We start from the raw sequence: 20,110 nt of genomic DNA, 5'->3' as shown, positions 1-20,110 counted from the left end.
TAATTACTTTCGTCTCTTCTTTAGAGGTGCACTGAAAAGTCTTGCTGGCTTGTTCTTCACTGGCTTGTGGGACAGTGCTTCAACTTTGGCAATGGACCAGAAGGACTGAAGAGCACTTTTGCTCCCACCCATGTTTCTCAGAGTTGCTAAAACAAGACCAGCGAAGATGTTCACCAGACTCCAAGTCCTTGCGCTAGCTTTGTTTTCCAAAGGAGTTTTCCTTTCCCTAAGTGACCACAGCTTTGTAAGGAAGGAAATCAAGATAGAAGGAGACCTGGTCTTAGGTGGCTTATTCCCAATCAACGAAAAAGGCACCGGGATAGAAGAATGTGGGAGAATCAATGAAGACCGAGGCATACAGCGCTTGGAGGCCATGCTGTTTGCCATTGATGAAATCAACAGAGACAACTACTTGCTGCCAGGAATTAAGCTTGGAGTCCACATCTTGGACACGTGTTCCAGGGATACATATGCCTTAGAACAGTCTTTGGAGTTTGTCAGGGCATCTTTGACTAAAGTGGACGAAACAGAGTATATGTGCCCAGATGGCTCGTACGCCATTCAAGAGAATTTACCTTTACTCATTGCAGGAGTCATAGGTGGTTCCTACAGCAGCGTCTCCATACAGGTAAGACCCAGTAGCCCTATCAGGTGAGAATCTTTTATCTGCCATTCCTGTGAGAGAATTTCTGCTTATATAGGATGGACAAAAATCAAGTCTTAGATCAATCAGTTTACCCTAGGGTTCAATATAGCGTATAATCCTTTACTGAATTTGTTTTAGTTTGATTTATTCTTTAAAACACTTGCTGTAGTTCAGCTGCAGAACATCTCTGCCAGCTGCTCACTTCCTCTAGTCATGATGAATCCTGAGAGCATTTGAAGTTTCCACAAGTCTTAGTATTTATTTTGAACTTTGGATTTCATGAGACTTCTACAAACCTATGCTTAGATCTCTGCTTTCATATCAATAATAAATAATAACATCTATATTTCTGGGTATATGTATGCCTGTCATGCTATGTTTACATGCTATTTGTCATGTAAACAGTAGAGATTTAAAATGAAAGAAGAAATCTTTGTCTTACTTCCAGGGTGTAATAAAGCAAAAAAGGCACACTAGCCAGAAACTAGAATTACACCTGACCCAAGGGATTGCAAGCATTTACCATCTAATTAAGCACACTGAAGCCAGTGAAAATTATTCTGCTGACTTCAACAAGCGAGGTCTCAAATATCGCATGCAGAAAATACAGTTTCTGAATGGATTCTAAATTTGCTCTCTTTCATTTAGTTTTCATATACTGTTCATATGAAGAAAGATTTTGCCAGGAAATGTTGCGTGTCAGAGTCCAGTGCAAGCACTGTCAGAAGTCCAGAACAGAAGGCAGATGCCCTCAGTATTTCTTGCTTCCTTCTTCTGGCACATTGTGCATAAGCATGGATTTGTTTCAACAGATCACTTTTTTTTCTCTTTTTTGATATAGTGCATGTCTTGTCTATGTAGCCACATAAGGGAACGAGTGGGCAAATGGTTACCCATACCACAGGAGAATAGCTTTGGCAGAGAAAAAGCTCAGCCATCTCTCAGAGAGGTGGTTTTGTCCTACCATGGACCAGCTGGGGCGGCAGGGAAGTATCCATCAGAAGTTATGTGGGTATGATCACTTTAAGTGAACAAGTTCCAGGTCTGGAAAAGACATCTGAAGCAGAGAAATGATAGCTACAAAATCTTGAGTAACAGAGAGTGTTAAGGAAATCATTATTCATTGTGTCTTCCAGTCAGACAAAGGGTACATCAAGTGAAAGCAGCAAATGGTAGGCTATTGTGAATGCTAAATGGTAGGCTATTGTGAATGCTAAAAATTAACCTAGTTTAAGAAGCGACAAGGAAAAAACAGGACATTCTGTGTAGATACCACCCTTGGCTCATCAGTTCCCAGAAATGCAAGTATCTCAATGCTGGTAAACTATTTTGAGGAAGAAATATTATATATTTGCCTGATCCCACTGGTGGAGAGGCAGTAGTGACTTCACTGTACCTTTGGTCTGGCTGTTTGCAGTCAGCCTGTTTTTCAGTCCTCTCTAAATTCAAGCATGTCCAAAGGACATAAAGTAGCCTAAAAGACATATCCATAGAAGTATTTACCATGGAAGGAACAGTACAAGCATTTCCTTCCCTCCCAGACACCCTGAGGCAGTCACACCATGCTCCTAAAATGTCCTAGGGCTTCTTCTACAACATCTGTCAGTCTGCCCCTTTGAAGCCAGTCTCTGACTGACGCAAGATTAAATCCATATGTGAAGAGGCAGATTGGATGCAATACACATTGAATATATTATACGTACCAATATCTCAAATTCCAAAAGCTTGGGGTTGGAGCAGCTGTCAGATGGAAATCTGAAGTCCTGATAAGAGATTCTCTCATTTTGTATGTGTGAAAAATGGCAATAAAACTGTATGCATATCTGTATATGCACCCAATTTTCAAAAATTATGAATAATGATGAAACAATAGGAATATCTAAGAGTACTCTATACATAGTTTCCCTTTAGTTGCCAACAGTTGTTCAAACATAAGATCTTTCTCACACAGCTCTTCAGAAAAAAAAATAGGTTCACAAATCATGTCGTGTGTCATTGAGTCTATTTTCCAGCTAGAAAAGAACTACTCAGTAGATTACTTCCCCTTGACATAGATTAGGTTAGCCGTTCTCCAGTCTACCTCTTCTAGCTTTCCTCTAGATTTCAAATTATCTAGAAAATATTTAATAAAGACATTAATTCCTTCTGCTCATATAGCTAAGATAGATAGTCGTAGCTTCTTTCTCAAAAGAAAATCTCTTTCGAGAAAAAGGGGCACTGCAGGCTCAAGTCTGAAGACATAAGAACTTCAGAGCACTAAAACCAAACATTTTGGTGCCACGCCAGAAGAAGAGGCTGTCAAATTTGCAAAGACTGTCACCTGTACACCGTAGCTGCAGCAGCAGCTGGAACCCTTTCCCTGCTGAAAGTGAGAGCACTTCGGTAGGAGCAGGTACGAGGCTGAGCACCTCCTGGGCCCCTGCTTTCAAACAGCCCTCGGGGTGCTGGGGGCTTTCCCATGGAGCCCTGACAAGTGTTTCTCTTTTGCCTGAGAGCTATAACCAGCATAAAGTCCACAGCACAGTTTCTCAGCCTTAAAATAAACCATGCTGAGCCCTTAAGACAAGAAATTATTTATTTTTTTTCTTTTTTTTTTCCTCCTATGAATTTGTCATTATATTTCAATACGTCCTCTTCACCTCCATTCACCTTCCCTCTCCAGATTTCTGTCCGGACAGCTGTCTGGCAAATCACCTCATGATGCTCCTGCTGTCAGATTTCTGCTTCTTTCATTATCCTTCCACCAAGGAAAGAAGAATTTGCTGGTAAATCAGCAACGAACACCTTCCCCACTGAGTCAGTGTGCACGATAGGCACTTTTTGCAGAGAGAAAATCAAGAAAATGCAGAATGCTTAATTATTTTCTGGTCAGACTAGGCTATTATCGTTAATGACGATCTGGATAATTAGTTTTTAGATGGTGTGTTTAAATTAGCAGAGGGCCCAATCTGCACAGCATTTGATCCCTCAAAACCCAAGTCTAGATTCTCAGTCAGTGGAAAAGCATATTTAAAAAGTTTTTTCATGATAAAAAATTCTGACTGGAACTGATTCTGGGATCAGAAGGTGAATTCTCCAAAGTTTGGAGGACTTTATTTTGGGATAGTGGTTTTCCAGCCAAGCCAGATTGTCCACTGTCTCCTAGTTTACAACACAAATGTCAAACATATTTTCCTTGGGGAAGTTTAATGACATTGTAAAAAGGATAAGAAAAAAGCATTGCTCATTTGCATAGAGGAGCACCTGCACAGATAATCCAAATGCCATGTTTAAAATACTCAGATCAGCTCTGTCAGGAATAAGCCTGTGTAAGCAGGAATATGACTATTCAAGTGCTGGATTTGCTCACCCATTATTTTCTCTGTTTCCGAAAACTAGACCCATCTTCTGAAAGTGAAGATTGGGCTGCATTCCCTGCAGCCAGCTCTCTTAAAAAATGTAAGACATTATTTTAGGTGGACTGGGCTTTGTATTTCTATATCCACAATATCCATGTTGATGTAGGGCTCTAGCCCTATGTAAAGTTTTCTTTATGTTACTGACCCACAAGATCTCTAGACGACAGTCATGGAAGGTTATTTCCAATTTAGAGCCTCATCCAGAAAAAATGCAGAGTACAAACCATTGTCCACATGACTTCTCTTGAATTCCTCTCTGTGTCTCAACTAAACCATAGCAACAAACATTGGAGAAGGTTTAAAGTTACACTACTGCTATGACAAAAGCTAAGGTCTCTCTAAGTGAGTGACCATCTGGTGTGGAATTTGGCGTATGTACTCATTTACTGGCAATCTTTTCCTGGCTGTCATTTCTCTTTAGTCACACAAGTTGGCCAAGGGCTTGTTGAGCCTGAAAACTAACCACCTACATTTTCCGTTCTCCAGGAATTAACCATCTTCCATCCACAGAGCCTAAACAACAGCCTGTGATTTCCATGCCCACTGAAACAAATGCAAAATCCTCTTAGAAGGACTACATGCAAGAAGACGCTGTAAAATAAGTGGTCCTGCCCCCCTGCAATAGGGATACCCCATAGAGAAATGGACAAGATACAAGTGTGAGGGGCTGTCGGGGTTCACCAAGGCATAGAGCACAAGCACAGAGCATAAATGCCATTTGTGTTGTGCTGTGTAGAAGAGTTTTGCATTGAACTGTGCAACAGCCTCAGGTAATTTTGGGGTTTATAACATTAACCAGATCCTTACTGAAAGGTCTATTCTGTGAGATGGGCCATCTGCCACTAATATTTAGTTACATATGTTCTTTCTGACTTCTTGGACTTCAAGCTCCTTCCCCCTTTCATCTCAGTTCTTTGCCTCCCTCCTCTACCCCACAGCCAGGTCCTTGCTGTTTGTTCCTCTCTTTGTTTCTGTTCCACATTCAGAAGCTGAGCATCCACTAGGTTGAGGTTTTCAAAGTGCCCAAACAGCATAGGACACGTGTTTCCTAAAGGCTTCAAAGAAATCTAGGTATACCTCCTTCTGGCTGGTTTCTTTGAAAATCTCAAGCTAACTGATGCTTTTGCAGTTTGGTTTGCTTGTTTGTTTGGGATTTTTTTTTTCCTTCTCTGTGAGCATTTTCTCTTCTTGCCACATGGAAATTATATGATTTTACAGGGGTGGGTAGCCATCCCCTGAGCTCACAGGTAAGGAGAAGGGAGCCCTATCGTGTTCCAAGTGAGAAAGGATGTAACTACAAGAGAAACTGTCCAAGAATAGGAACTAGCTAGGGACATCTTGGCACCACCCACACTCATTCTGTCCCTTCTAATGAGGACTTATGCAGTAGTTAATGAGTCTGAAACAACCATATTTATCAATGATGGCTCTTTTAACTTCAGGAACTATTTCATGCTTTTAGAACCGTCAACTGCAGTTTTATTCCTTTTTTTCAAAGCCTGTCAGCAGGCGTAAACGTGGCATGGGTCACTCGTAGTCAGATTTAGGAAGTCTCAGAGTAGGAGTCTCACTCCCCATGCACAAAGCAAGGTCTTCTGCACAGGTCTCTTCTCTGTGTGCCGGCTTAGCTCTAAGCTTATACTTAGCTTCAAAAATTAATGCTGCATGGAGGCAGAGTGCATACGTGGGAGTTCATTGTGCTGTCCCCTGCAGAAAAAACAACAACAACATTAAAAAGATTTCCAAACAATTCTGCTCTCAGAGTATGACATTTCTCTGCATGTCCTTTTTGGTTTAGTTTTGATTACACAGGATATGCATATAAAAAGAAATTGCTGGCTCCTACACAGAAATCCTAGATATCATTCTGTCAGAGTTCTCCCAGTTTCTGGTGTTTCATTTCATAGATGTGAGTATTTCACTGTTCAAACAGTGCTTCTCTAGATGTGACAGCTATTGAGTCCTCTACAAATACTGAGCTACATTTTTCCATCTTTCTTGGCAAAATTTTCAGGAGAAGAGCTAGGCTGAAAATACTGCTTTCTTCTCCCCTCTCCTGTTAATCAATTTATATATACATATGTTTGGTAATTTTTTTTTCCTGAGTTATTTATTATTTGGAAGGACAACACAAACACAAATAAACAGCTCTCTTGACACCAAAAAGAGAGAAAGCTGATGAAAATTACTGCCTCAGTCCTGCAACGTGCCAGAAGATTACACAAAGTACAAGCTGGGCTGGCACTCCTAAATAAGTTCAATGCTTCTGGCTTAGTTCCTGTCTACTGACCTCAGCAGGGTGAGCTCCCAGGCTGTTATGCTAAAGGAGATCACCACCTTGTCTGTCCTCTAACCAGTGCTGAAAATCTGCGCATCGAGTTGCACCTGCAGTGTTTTTTTAGCTGCTGGGATCCCCTTCCTGGGTGTCATAGCCTGTTAGAGCATGTTGTGGTACCGTGTGCACTGCCCACACTTAGCACAAGAAGGAAATAGGACTATGAAATGTTTTAGCAAGGCTTAAAAAGTTTTGATGTGGATGCGTCACACCATCCCCAAGGTGAGAGCCATATCTTTGAGCCTACTGAATCCCGAAAGGACAGGAAAAGTTGTGGTAGAGGCCATGAACATTAACCTTTCCTTGCAGCAATTCAGGTATGGTGAGAAATGGGCTAATTCAGGTAATCCAGGAGGATATGAAGTGGGGACATGGTTTAGTGATGGGACTCGGCAGGTCAGGCTGATAGTTGGACTCAATGATGTTGAAGGACTTTTCCAACCTAGATGTCTATGATCTCTTCAGTACCATTCATATTTATTGCTGACAGTGCAATCTGTCAGCGAGGCTTGCTGTGTACTTGGCTGTACCTGCAGAAACACAGCCAGTAGATAGATGGAAATTATTATTCCCTTTTGTTCACATTAGATGATATCTGGAATACTATGACTAACTTTTGGTCCCTCAATAAGAGAAAGATTTAATAAATAAGGGAGGATGAGGGGAAGGAGAGTCTGAAGCACATATGCTACAAATAAATAAATAAATAAATAAAAAGAGGGAACTAGGTGTGTTTAGCCTGGAGAAGAGAAGGCTTTTAGGGAACCTGATATCAGCCTTTATGTAAGTAAGGGTTGGTCCTCAAGAAAACAAAGCCTATTACTGAGTCTTACTGGGTCTTTACCGAGATGCGTGACAAGAAGATGGAAGAAAATGGTTATGAATTGAAAGAAAAGATGTTCTAACTAGACACAAAATTTACAAGAGAGGAGCTAGGAGTATGGGGAGTGTATAAATGTATTTCTGTGTCCAGTTCTGGGCTCCCCGGTACAAAAAGACAGGGATCTCCTGGAAAGAGTCCAGCAGAGGGCCACAAAGATGATACCAGGCCTGGAGCATCTTCCCTATGAAGAGAGGCTGAGAGACCTGGGTCTGTTCAGCCTGGAGAAGAGACTGAGAGGGGATCTCATCAATGTTTACAAATACCTGAGGTGTGGGAGACAGAGGGATTTGGACAACTCTTTTCAGTGGTTTGTGAGGACAGGACAAGGGGCAATGGCCACGAAATGGAGCCCAGGAAGTTCCGCCCCAACATGCAAAAGAACTTCTTCACGGTGAGGGTGACGGAGCCCTGGGACAGGCTGCCCAGGGAGGTTGTGGAGTCTCCTCTGGAGATATTCAAGGCCCGTCTGGACGCCTACCTGGGCAGCCTGCTCTGGGGAACCTGCTTTGGCAGGGGGGTTGGACCCGATGATCTCTGGAGGTCCCTTCCAACCCCTACAATTCTGTGTTTCGGTGATAAAGGCCAGTGTAGGCAGTTGACTAGATAGAGGTACATGGTTTATTTTTGCACTAGGTTTATGCCCACCACTTATCATACAACCACTCTTCAGCCCATTCAGAAACAATGTTCCCCTCCTGCCTTTCTAGAATTGCACTTTCTGCTTTCATTTGGGTGATATATTTTTTGAAAAAAGGGAAAATTCAGATAAGATAAAAAATATTTACATTTTAATAAATGTTTTAGCTATAGTTTGACCTGCAACTGCCCAAAGAATAAAATAAAGTAAAATAAAATAAAATAAAATGATAAAATAAAATAAAATAAAATAAAATAAAATAAAATAAAATAAAATAAAATAAATAAAAAGCACTCTAATTACCATAATTTAGAAATTAGATGCAATAAACACTCGCAGCAGTACACATTTCTTCAAAGCAGGAGATCAGCTCATGGGTTACAGCAATGATCTAGCCATTAGCAAATCCTTGAGACATGGCTTTGCCATGCTCTCACTGTAGGAAACTGGGCCAGCAACTTATCCTCAGGAATACAAAGATTTCTGGGGGGAAACCAAAGGCAGTAACTGAATCTCTGCCGTCTGTCTTTTAGGACAGATTGCAGCTTACTGGGACAGGGATTTCTCCAGTTTCTCAGTGGAGACAGTCCTCCTTTACCTCTCTCCCATTCTGCTCAGCAGCCTAATTTACTGTCTGTTCAAAACAACCACAGCAGTACTTCTCTGTCTCAAAGGAGTTCTGTGAAATTAGATTCATTAAGCCATGTTAAGTACCATGAGATTCTCACATGGAAAATGTTTCAGAAGTGCAGAGCACTGTGATGTAACAAGGGCACTCCTCTGTCCAACCAGTGTGTGATGCACACTTGTGTATTGTGTCAAAGAAACCTTATCTGTTCTCACATTTATGAGATTTTTTTTCTTTTTTCCAAAGTGTATTATGTGTTCCTCAAACCTACACACATTCAAGCAGCCCATGTAGCAGTCTCTGGGCTGTTAAGACGATGCGGATTTTTAACCAGAAACAATGGAATAAATCTTATTACCGGAAAAAAAAAAAAAGAAGAAAAAAAAAAAAGGTCCTACACAGGATAGGCAAAGTGCTTGATGAGATTCAACAAATCTCCTTCAACAAATCAGAAGACAAACCAAGGTTTCTGATACACATGGATGTTACCTACCTGATGCCATCTATCATCAGGACTATGGAATGGCTGGAAATAAGCTGGGAAACCAGAAGATTCATGTGCTTGAGTGCTGTACCTAATTCACTGCCCCTTGCAGGCAGTTATCATGAAGCCATATTCAGTGCTATAAACTACACTGACAATTTACCATGATATAGATGCGGCTCCAACACAGCCTGTTCCTACCAAGGGACATGGATCCCACTGGACTTTCTGCCCTGCACATGTTGGGCAGTTCCTTATGACAGCTGGTTGAACAACCATATTTGCTTGGGAAGTGGATGTATTAACACAGGAGAGCATCCATATTAATAAATCCAGCAGCATGATAACATAAAGTTTTCCCATCACTCTGGAAGCTGACTGTATCAGCATGCTTTGTTCACAGCAAACTGCACAAATCAGTTGCTTTAAGATTGCAGCTACAGAGATCCAGCCTTATTTTCAAAGGTGCTAAGCATCTGCAAAACCCACCAGTTTTTCAATAGCAATATATATATTATACACATATATATGAAAGCTACTATTGCTTACTTAAATGCCAACGCATGCATTTCATGCACCATGGGTTGATTAAATTGCTGCCTGGAGGTTTGCCAAAATTGATTATTTCACTTAACAAAAGCTAGATGTGCACTGCAGTTCTGTAACACGCAACCCGAGGCAACGTGGAGCTACAGGGTAGGTATGCCTGCAGTGGTTCAGGCTTAGTACAGGTAATTCTAGTTCATATTATGCTGTCCTGTACTACAACGATACTCTGCAGAATAGACATAGCCTTAGGCATCAGCTCTCCTCTGAACCTGTTGCCTCTGTCTTTATCTTGCTAGTCATTTTATCTGGGTCTGATTTTCAGAATCAGAAGTTCAGATCAGCATGGAAATGGCTGGAAAGGTGGGACCGTTCTGGAACTGGCTGCGTCACCAAAAAACCTGTGACCAGGGCTCTTTTGAAAAATCAGTCCTTAAAATAAAAATGTTAAAATATTGCAGGGGAAAAAAAATATCAAAATTTCCAGAGGAGTTTCTTGATCTGAATTAATACCAGATACAGCTTACCTGAGCTCCATCATCAGTTGTAGCTCTGGGTCACTATCCTCTGTGATTAATCAGGCTCTTTATTTTATTTATTTTTTATTTGGCTATGGAAGAACCTACTATCCAGACAGCCCTAAAGAGCATTGCAGCAAACAACATTGCATTAGGAAAGCTTACTTCTCCCTGTAGCACAGGAAGCAGAATTGCAAGCAGTATGCCGTGGCCCTGAAAGTATAATGACCTTCATGGCACACAGCCTCATATGAAATCAGGAAGTAGTTCTGTTTCCCTGTATTGGGGTAGTTTTGTTGTGTGAACTAAATTAAACTAACTAATAAATAAATAATAATAAATAAAAATAGAAAAACTGCTATCTTTTTTAGGACTATCTTTTCGGGGGTGCTGAAGGCTTATACACACTAAATAACACCACTTTAGGTAGAAAATTGAATTCTTTTTTAGACAAATTGGGGGAAAAAACTGCAGAATGATATGTGTGCGTATCCTTGTTATGGTCTAGCTCAAATAAAATAATTCCTGCTAGAATAAACTGAGACAAGAATAGCAATACCAGCCCACACAGTTCTGCAAGAAATGTTCTGGAATAGCTACACTGAGGACATTCTTATCACCAAATCAAAGTGCTCTTTTTGAGTTAGCTGATGTGAACATGTGAATATATGGATGCAATCAAAAGTTACAGAGCCACAGAGGCTGAATGATGCTCCCAGACCATCCATTGCACCCTGGTGACAAAACAAGACTCTCAGCCCAACCCATTGCTTTATGTCTGTTAGTTTAAATGACCACAATGAAAATCAAATCCCTCGGTTCCAGGAAAAAAAAAAAAAAAAGGCAGTTTAATGCATGTTACCATTTGGCAGGGTGGTTAGGAATGCATCAGCTGTTTTCTGAAGGACGGTAACTTGTTCAGCCACAACATTTCCCAGCCATGTACCTACACCCTTAGGCAACACCACAGGGCATTATCCCAAGCTTCCCATCAGGACACACCATCCAAGCAGTATAGACAAGGCTTTACTTTCATTTAAACTAAAGCAAACTACTCCCAGATGTCTTTTTTACCACGGCATGGCTCAGCTCCCCACATACAGACATCTAGAGACCTAAGACGCCAGCTTCTTGCTGGTGTCCCAGACGGACAGGAGGACAGAGTGTCCCTAGGTCCCATATTTCAGACAGCCCAGGGGGTTGTGGAAGTCACCAGGCACATATGGAAAGGCAGCAGATGCTGGTCCAGACAGCACCAGGGTTCAGTGGGAATCTAAGCCACAGCAAGAGGTTGGCTGGTTCAGTGTCTGCATTAAAGAAAAGAAAATCTAACTCCATAAAATCCCAAGAGATATGGGTCACTGAAAAGCAATAAAATTATTTGGGTTGTTTTTACCATTGTCTGTGTTGCTACTGACGCATTAGTCTTTAAAAATTGTCTTGTTTCATAAACTTTTTTCACAAAAAAAAAAAAAAAAGTCCTTTGCCTTTGAATTCTGTAGTCTGTGGTCAGGGAAATATTTGGGGGAAAAGTGAAAAATTAAATGATTGGGCAATTTTTAATGCTTCCTTTCAGAATCTCAAGTATACTATTGCTTTTCAAATGATTTTGTCAGGCTGTACTCCAAAATTAGCTTTAAATTTAATTTACTGGACACAATTTCCATGCACCGAGAGCAGACCTCCAAAATCTTCCCTTTGTCATTTAAGAAGCAAATATAGGGAAAAAATGCCACAGCTTTTTTTCATTAATTTCCAGGGGCTTGAGTGCTATGAGAATAACAAAGTAGATCTGGGAATGGTTAAACAAGGGACATATAAAAAAGAATAATTTGGACGATATAAATTACACAAGGGCAATTAGAGATTTTTAGAAGGTTGTATTATTTGTGAAAAACCGTTGATGACATTGTGCAGCTCAAGAGGAGTACTAGCATGCAAGATATTTGCCATCTCAGGAGGACAGCAGTCAGAACAGTTCAGAAATCAGGGTTAAAAAAAAGTGGGAGAAGTGGGTACTATGAATAAGTGAGGTCAGAAAACTCTGTGAAAGAGGAGGCTTGTACATGTGTATCTGTGATATTTGCATAAAATTTGCATATTCTACGGGCATCTGGTTATCAACTACCTTGACTCTTGGAGAAGAAGAACCACATTATGAAGAGGAAAAGGCACGCAAATCCCCAGACCTTAGTAAAGAGCACAGGATGAGCCTGAATATATCAGCCATTTTTGTTAAATTCTCTGTTGGTTTAAACAGACTCAGTTTGACAGAAGTAAAATAGCCATTGTAGTCCCAGAAGGATTCTGGGAATTAGGTGGGCAGCAGAACAGCTATTCTGCACATCCACAGTGCACTGCTCTCACTGGAGAATGTTATCAACATCCTCTATCAACATCCTTAATCTTTGATTGTCCCAACACCTCTTATTAAAAAACACTATTTTCTGCCTTTCCCTAGATTTTTCTATATGTTTTTATAAATACCACCTTTAAAATTCCATGTTCTTGTCCTTCCTTCCAGGTGGCAAATTTGCTCAGACTCTTCCAGATCCCCCAGATAAGCTATGCCTCCACCAGTGCCAAGCTGAGCGACAAATCCCGCTACGACTATTTCGCACGGACGGTGCCGCCCGACTTCTACCAAGCAAAAGCCATGGCTGAGATCCTACGGTTCTTCAACTGGACCTACGTGTCAACGGTTGCCTCGGAAGGAGACTACGGGGAGACAGGGATCGAAGCCTTTGAGCAGGAAGCTCGCCTCCGCAATATCTGCATTGCCACCTCCGAGAAAGTGGGACGGTCCAACATCAGGAAATCCTACGATGGCGTGATCAGAGAGTTGCTCCAGAAGCCCAATGCCAGAGTGGTGGTGCTCTTCATGCGAGGTGATGACTCTCGGGAGCTCATTGCAGCTGCCAACCGCTTCAACGTTTCCTTTACTTGGATTGCCAGCGATGGATGGGGAGCACAAGAGAGTATTGTCAAAGGTAATGAGCACATAGCTTCTGGGGCAATAACCCTGGAACTTGCTTCCCATCCAGTTAAAGAGTTTGACAGGTACTTCCAAAGCCTCAGTCCTTACAATAACAGGCGTAACCCCTGGTTCAAGGACTTCTGGGAGCAAAAATTCCAGTGTAATCTCCAGAACCGAAAACCACATAAAAAGACTTGTGACAAGCACTTCACCATCAACAGTTCCAATTATGAGCAAGAATCCAAGATCATGTTTGTTGTGAATGCTGTGTACGCGATGGCCCATGCATTGCATAAAATGCAGCGGACTCTGTGTCCAAACACCACCAAGCTCTGTGATGCCATGAAGCATCTGGATGGCAAGAAGCTGTACAAAGATTACCTCTTGAAAGTGAACTTTACAGGTAATAACTACGCTTTCAGTACGTACAGAATGTCATTGTAATTAATGAAATGTTCATTGGTCACAGTAAAAGCCAGCTGAATTCCCAGTAGCCCCTAATATCAGAGTTCAAGCCAGGGCCATATCCAGTCAGGACCACTCCTGTCACAGGAGAGAAAGAGAGATAGGGAGCATGATGAGGACCCTAAAAAAAGAAAATAGGTTTCTTGCAGCTTCCAGCAGAAGGAAGAGGTGGAGGTGGTAACAGCTGGTCTTGGAAACGTTACTCTCCATCCTCTACACTTCTGTACACCAACCTCCGTTTCATTCATAGCCAATTTGGCTTTTTCTAGGCATGTCTGCAGGCCAGTGACCATTTCACCACCTGCTAAGCTGGGCAACAGCCTGCTATGCCTATGCCAAGAGTTGGCCTTCTCTTCCTTATTTGTTATGAGAATTTACATAATAGTTGACCAATGTCCTTGCAACAGTAAAACAACAATTCCTGCCATAGAATCAGATCATTATAAAATATTTAAGTATGTGGGACAGAGCCATTACCTATGTTATAGATCTCCATGGTCTTTAAGCTTTATGACCAAGTACATAAAGCTAGATTAAAGGTTCACAGGTGAGTTGTGGAGAGGGATTGGGTGATCTGGTAATGATGTTTCAAAACCCTCATTTGAGTGTTGCATGCAAGGCACAGCAACAACTGGCCCAAACAATATGATGCTTATGTTTTGTCTACTCCTAAAGACTGCTATATGAGAAAGAATAGTTGCATACCATCTCATATATAGATGCATAGCCAATGTACATATACCATGTGAAGTACTGTAAATGTATTTCATTCATTTATTAACTTCATGTGTCAAAGAATACAGCAAGGGACAATCTTTTAGACCTTAGACTAAGGAATAGTCTTTAGACTAAAGAATCAACCTTTTAGACCTTATGGAAAATAAGTAACCACAATTTCTCCTCCCCTTCCATACCACACAATACATAGGAAATGTTTTCTTATTTGCTTACATTTATCCTCAAAGATACTTGAATGTCCTGAAGTTGCTGAAACAAAAGGGATTTAGGAGCACCACAATTTACAGGAGCTAGGTACTAGCAGATTGATTAGAAGGGATGGCAGTGGTGAGCAATGCCTCAGCAGTTCTGCCCCTGCCAGAGACAATTAGGATAGTAGCAGCCTACCCATTCAGTACATTCAGTCAATTAAGTAACTTAAATGTTTATAATTTTGAAACATTCTCTGGCATTTTAGTGAGTTTAAATGCATACTTTCTTAAAAGAGTTAAGCTTTAGTCTGTTGCTAAACAATCTTGGTTACAGTACATAATTGCTTATAATTTTTCTGTCATGCACTTCTTTAACACCCAAGAATTTTCCCACTCAGCATTTAGAAATAAAGTCAAAATATCTACATCCATGTTTGTGATTGACCAAAACTCCAGGCAAAAATTCATTTATATGCAGTCAGAAATTTTCATTTTAATTTTGACTAAAATATATTTTATACTTCTTATGAATTAGAAGTTGAAGCTGTCCAAGCTAAATAAAGAATAACAATAATTCAAAATCTATCATTTTGCAACTTTGGAAACAGAAGACTATTTGGAATCAAGTGAAATATTTTAAAAGTCAACATGGAAGTCTTTGAAACTCTGAAGAGCTTTGGTTTCTATTAATTTTCATATCCAAATTAAAATGTTAAAATCCCAGTGAGTTATTTTCTAATGACCCTGTTCCATATGTATTATTGCTAGCTTAGAACATGGTTTGCTCATCTCCTTTTTCTTTTTTATCAGTGCTCACATTATAATGTGAATCCATGTTTTTAATGTCTGCAGTTTTTGAAACCAGATGACTGATTTTCAAGTAGTGAAAGAATCAGCAAGTTTCCAAAGACTTCTTTTCAGTAAGGAGTGAAATTTCAATCCACGCAAGTTTTGTCATTAATTTCCATGATACCAAGAATTCACCTTTGCTCTTTTCTGGTTGAAGAAAGTCTCTGGGTGTGTCGTTAACTCAATTTCAGGATCCTCCTGCATGCTACATTTGGTCAACGATCAAATGATCAGTGCAGAGAGAGGATGGCATGGATGCTACCAGCCCCATCAGCTACACTACAACCAAATAAGATTGCAGTTTTTCTCACTTCTTTAAAACAGGTTAATGCACACCCACCACAAGGAATCAGGCAATAAACAGAACAAAAGTGATAACCGTGTTTGCTCACCCACAAATAACCATTTAAGAAATGTCTCCTGTGCTGAAAACAACAGGTACAGATAGATGAGCCTCACATGCATAAACCTGCAGCAGGTATCACCTTGCAACTTAACATGACAATATCTGACATTTAAGAGTCACTGAATATGTTCTTGCATCCCAATGTGATGGTGCATTTCAAACACACCGGTCTGGGCAAATGACAGGTTGCAATTACATGATTGGTGTGAGACTGTGCAATTTTAGACACTTTTTAACCTTCCACACTTTAACTAGTTTTAGTCATTCTCCAATTATAAGTTTCGGTGAGGATCAGCACTCACAGAGGGAGATTCGGCCCACATGAAATATGATTTGCCCCTATATCTCTTTCAACTGACTACAGAAGGAGCTTAGAGCAACTGAGATTCCCACTTACTGTTTAGCTGAAAGCCTGAGGTAAGCCTCTCAGGCACAGCAATAATGGGATCTGTAGAGAAATACTCAGCATCAGCTAATAGCTGATTGGAGAATAGGACTGGTCAGGAGCTGTGCACTCCCATGCCACTGCTACCACTGACATGCTGTGTGACAGGTATTTCACGAATATCTCTGGGGTCCTACTTATTTCTTCCTTTTCCTTAAATTGAAATAACTCCACGGAACTGAAATGTGGCACAAAGCCACGCTGAGATTTCATTCCTTGTTGTTTGTAAGATATACTCAGCACTTATTTTTCTTGCAAGTCAATAAGATGCATGTGACAAATACGAGATCCTGAATATTTTCTGTAATTTATTATTATACAGATGTATATTATTATTATACAGCCGTAATTTATTATTATACAGCTTATTTTCCATATAAACTGTGTATGCCCAATCCCCAGTTCCCGCAGCAGGACCTGAGAACACAAAGCCCAGCCCATGGATAAACATACTCACTCCTTCTCTGCCTGTTTGGACTTTCAAAGAGATGTAGGCTGGTTTATCTACTTGATCTTCCTATGCTCTTTGTTCCCTCCTAAGGGCACAAGTGCAGCACTTGATGTTCTGAATCATGATGCTCTTCTGCCGATAGAGAGATGCTGGTTCAAGAGGCTGTTAGCTTGTATTACCAGAACAACAAAGAAGTGCTGAACAAAAGCAAAGGGCTCCACAGGAGAGAGCACGGAGTAAACTCAAATTCTCACAGGTGCCCAGACACTTCTTGGTGGAGAGGAGTGTACAGGGGGCTCTTGAGAGGTCTGTGATCCAGGGATGAGCACCAAAACAAGGCAGAGCTCCAAGCATCTAGAAATCCCCTTCCCTCTGAGAGATGGGGAGGCATAAGCAGAAACCAGCTCCACTAATTTCTTTAACTCCTTTAAGCCACCAGAATGAAATAGAAAAGCAGTATTATCATTGCCCACAGCTACTATAGTGAACCTCAGTATTTGACACGTGCCAGGACATGGAACATTAGCACAGGCAGTGCGAAAGAAGTGTCACTGCTTAGGAAAAAGGGACAGGGAACTGTATAGATGTGCTCTGCCTGTTGCTCCTGGTCTAGCTGCTCCTCCAGGACAAAGGCTACATGGTCAAACCTTGCTCATATCAGGCAACATCCTCTCCTGTGGGTAACCAGAATGATCACTTAAAATGAGAAAAGTGTTGTAAAAGTCAGGTCTGATTTGTCCCCTTTCACCCACTGGACTTTATGACAATTTTTTTATTCCTGCCTGACCCTACATTTCTCTGTGAGGTTTATTTTCTTCTCTGCCTCCCCACTCACATACAAATGTCATGAAATTGAAGCACAAATTTGCCTTCTTGTTTTCTCTTCAACACTTCTGACTTTTGTGGTGGGAAAATACTTTCACAGGCCATTTCTCTGGTAATCCTTCCACTTAAATAGGAAAGAGCTTAAAAGTCATGTTCTGCAACAGGCAGACGTCACCTTACTTCTGAGCACAAGGACACTGCAAAGGTCCCTGCTCTGGGATTTAGCCTTAAATATGTCCTGTCAGAAGTCAACTCTGAAGCTCGGTGTCCTACAAGGCTTGCATAGAGTACAGATGAACAAATGATATGAATGCAGTTACATATGCACAAACTTTAAAGGCCAGGTGCATGTTTACAGCACAGAATACCCACTGATAGACACACAGACTAAAGCTAGAGCACAATCCCAGACTCTGCAGCGGACAGCCCTGCTGCTCCATCATCTCGCCCAAGGAGCTCCTGCTCATCAGGTCAGATCCCCTTTGCCTCTCACACTCAGTCAGTCAGTCCATGTGGATCTGCTGCGTTTTCTTTTTGCTAATTTACTCCTCCAAGAGGAATCTGTGCAGAAATCTTTTGCTTAACTCTTCCTAAAGCTTTCAATATGTGTGTATATTCATATATATATGTATGTTTATATACATGTGTATTAACATGCATATATATTTATGTATGCGTACTGTAGACTCATAATTTATAGAAGCATAAAGTTGAAGAATAAATCAGGTTGGAAGGGACCTCAGGAGGTCTTTAGTCCAGCCTCCCTCTAAAAACAAGGTTGATTGAAAGATCAGACCAAATTGCTCAGGACTTTACAGATGTAAACTGGCTGAAAATAAAATTTAAACATTTTGCCAGGGAAACATTTAATCCTCTGGCTTGGACTGGAGGTATCACAATGGCAAACAATCAGATCTGCACTCCACATGCCTTCTGTGTCATGCACCGTAGCATGTAAGCTGTGTACTTGGTGAACTGCCAGCAGGATGCAGACATTGCCACCTCTAGGGCACAACTCCCAAATAAAACTTCCATTATAATTTCTCTTGCTATGACAGTAGGTCTGCAGCCTACCTGTTAATGGTGTCAGTAGTCAGAGACCATCATAAAATGTGGTCTGTTCATGATTTCATTTGGTGCCACTTAACACGAATTGGCCTGAGTGAGCAGGAGCAGAGGTGGAATTCTGCTCTCGCCTCCTGAGACGAGCTCCAGCAGCAGAGGCTGAGGTGTGCCAGGTCATTGCTTCCCAAGCACAAGGTATTTCTGCCTCCTGCCACCACTCTGCTGTCAGACCTGGGCACTGAGCTCCCATGGACAAGAAGATGGGAAATGCAGTGTTGGCAAGGTGCAGAGCAGCAATAACTTGTTGCAGTCCTCAGGAAGACTGGGGGGATGTTGCGTTTGGCCTTCACCCAGCTGGGTGTCGTTCCTGGAAAGTCTGCAGAAGCCACAGTCCAGCATTGGCCACAGGATTCTTATAGCAGCATATTTAGGTGAAGGTGCCTTGACATCCCTAAAATAACAAGCAGTTATGCATTTTGGTTTCTTCTAATCCAATATTTATAAAAGCCACCAGTTCAGCTGAACTATGAAAAAAAAAAATTAACGAGAAGTTAACTAGCCCCTGCTTTGCATGCAACTTATAGTCAGCTTTGTTCATATTATTGAAGTAGCCTTTAGGCATCTTATAAATCTATAGGATGCCCAGGTGTGTAAATGAGAATCAGATTAAACATCCTGTGCTTATAGAGGAATGCATGACTGAAAACTGAGCAGTGCTTTTCTTTCAGATCACACATTTGAGAGACAGAAGGCTCAGTAACCTAATTTCTCTAAATCACAGACTTTATGTGTTTGCCTGCTGTCTCTTTTATAATAGTTATTATTTCATCTTTTGTTTCACTGGAAAATGCCATATGAGTCCCAAGCACCTGGTCCTCGCACAGCAAAAGTGCTCGGAGGAGCAGGAGGGCTCAGGCTCAGGCAGCCTTTTCATCCCCCGGCCAAACACACTCACTTTTCCAGTCCCACATGTCTCTCCACAGCCCTGGAAATACCATAGGATTATGATATTATTCTTCATACAGATTTGCCTGTGCAAGAATTCACATGTTCAAGCTGTCGGGGCTGCTTCTTGTGACCTGGAAGAGCGAGGTATCACATGAGAAAAAAGTCTGGTTCAGGATTCCCGCTCCTTACATTTTAAAACCTAATTTGGCTCTGAAAAGCCCAGAGGATGACCACATTCTGTTGTTACCTCCTATAGAAAAGTACTTTAGGACTTCCAGAGATAATCTCAGTTAGTATTACTCTCATGGTGAGGTGCTGTTGTAGTGGCTAGAAAAGGCAGGGGCTGCACTCAGAACATGACAATGACAGTATTAAAGAGGATGAGGACAAGGACAAGGACATAAGTAAATTGCATAGGGACACAACAGGACAATGTGACACACTGGAAACACAGACTGCTCTTTCGGGCAATCCAGGTGTGTCCTGGACTTCCACAGTCCCAGAGAAAAAGGTCTTTTCAAAAGATGATGCAGAAGACCACAGAAAGTCACAAACTCAGATGACTAGTCCCAAAAATAACTAAATGTTACATTATTTTTTTACTAAAACTCTATTTTTGACAGTTAATAATTGTGCTAGAAAGGCAGAATTGAAAGCATCTTGTACAGAAAAATA

The 20,110-nt window shown here is 41.2% G+C and overlaps 1 protein-coding gene across 5 annotated transcripts in view; it reads left to right on the top strand.

Annotated features, from left to right (window-relative positions):
• The window catches only part of GRM3 (glutamate metabotropic receptor 3), a 106,314-nt gene that overhangs the window by 61,025 nt on the left and 25,179 nt on the right, over positions 1-20,110 (top strand). For all 5 annotated transcript variants that reach the window (XM_083819369.1, XM_083819368.1, XM_083819367.1 and 2 more), the window contains 2 exons: positions 25-628; positions 12,600-13,455. In XM_083819369.1, the coding sequence (XP_083675495.1) occupies positions 131-628; positions 12,600-13,455 (1,354 nt within the window). In that variant the 5' untranslated portion in view covers positions 25-130. The remainder of the gene's footprint in view (positions 1-24; positions 629-12,599; positions 13,456-20,110) is intronic.

Source organism: Anser anser, assembly GCF_964211835.1.
Source record: "Anser anser genome assembly, chromosome: 1".
Lineage (NCBI taxonomy): Eukaryota > Metazoa > Chordata > Aves > Anseriformes > Anatidae > Anser > Anser anser.
This window is presented reverse-complemented; position numbering and strand designations above follow the sequence as displayed.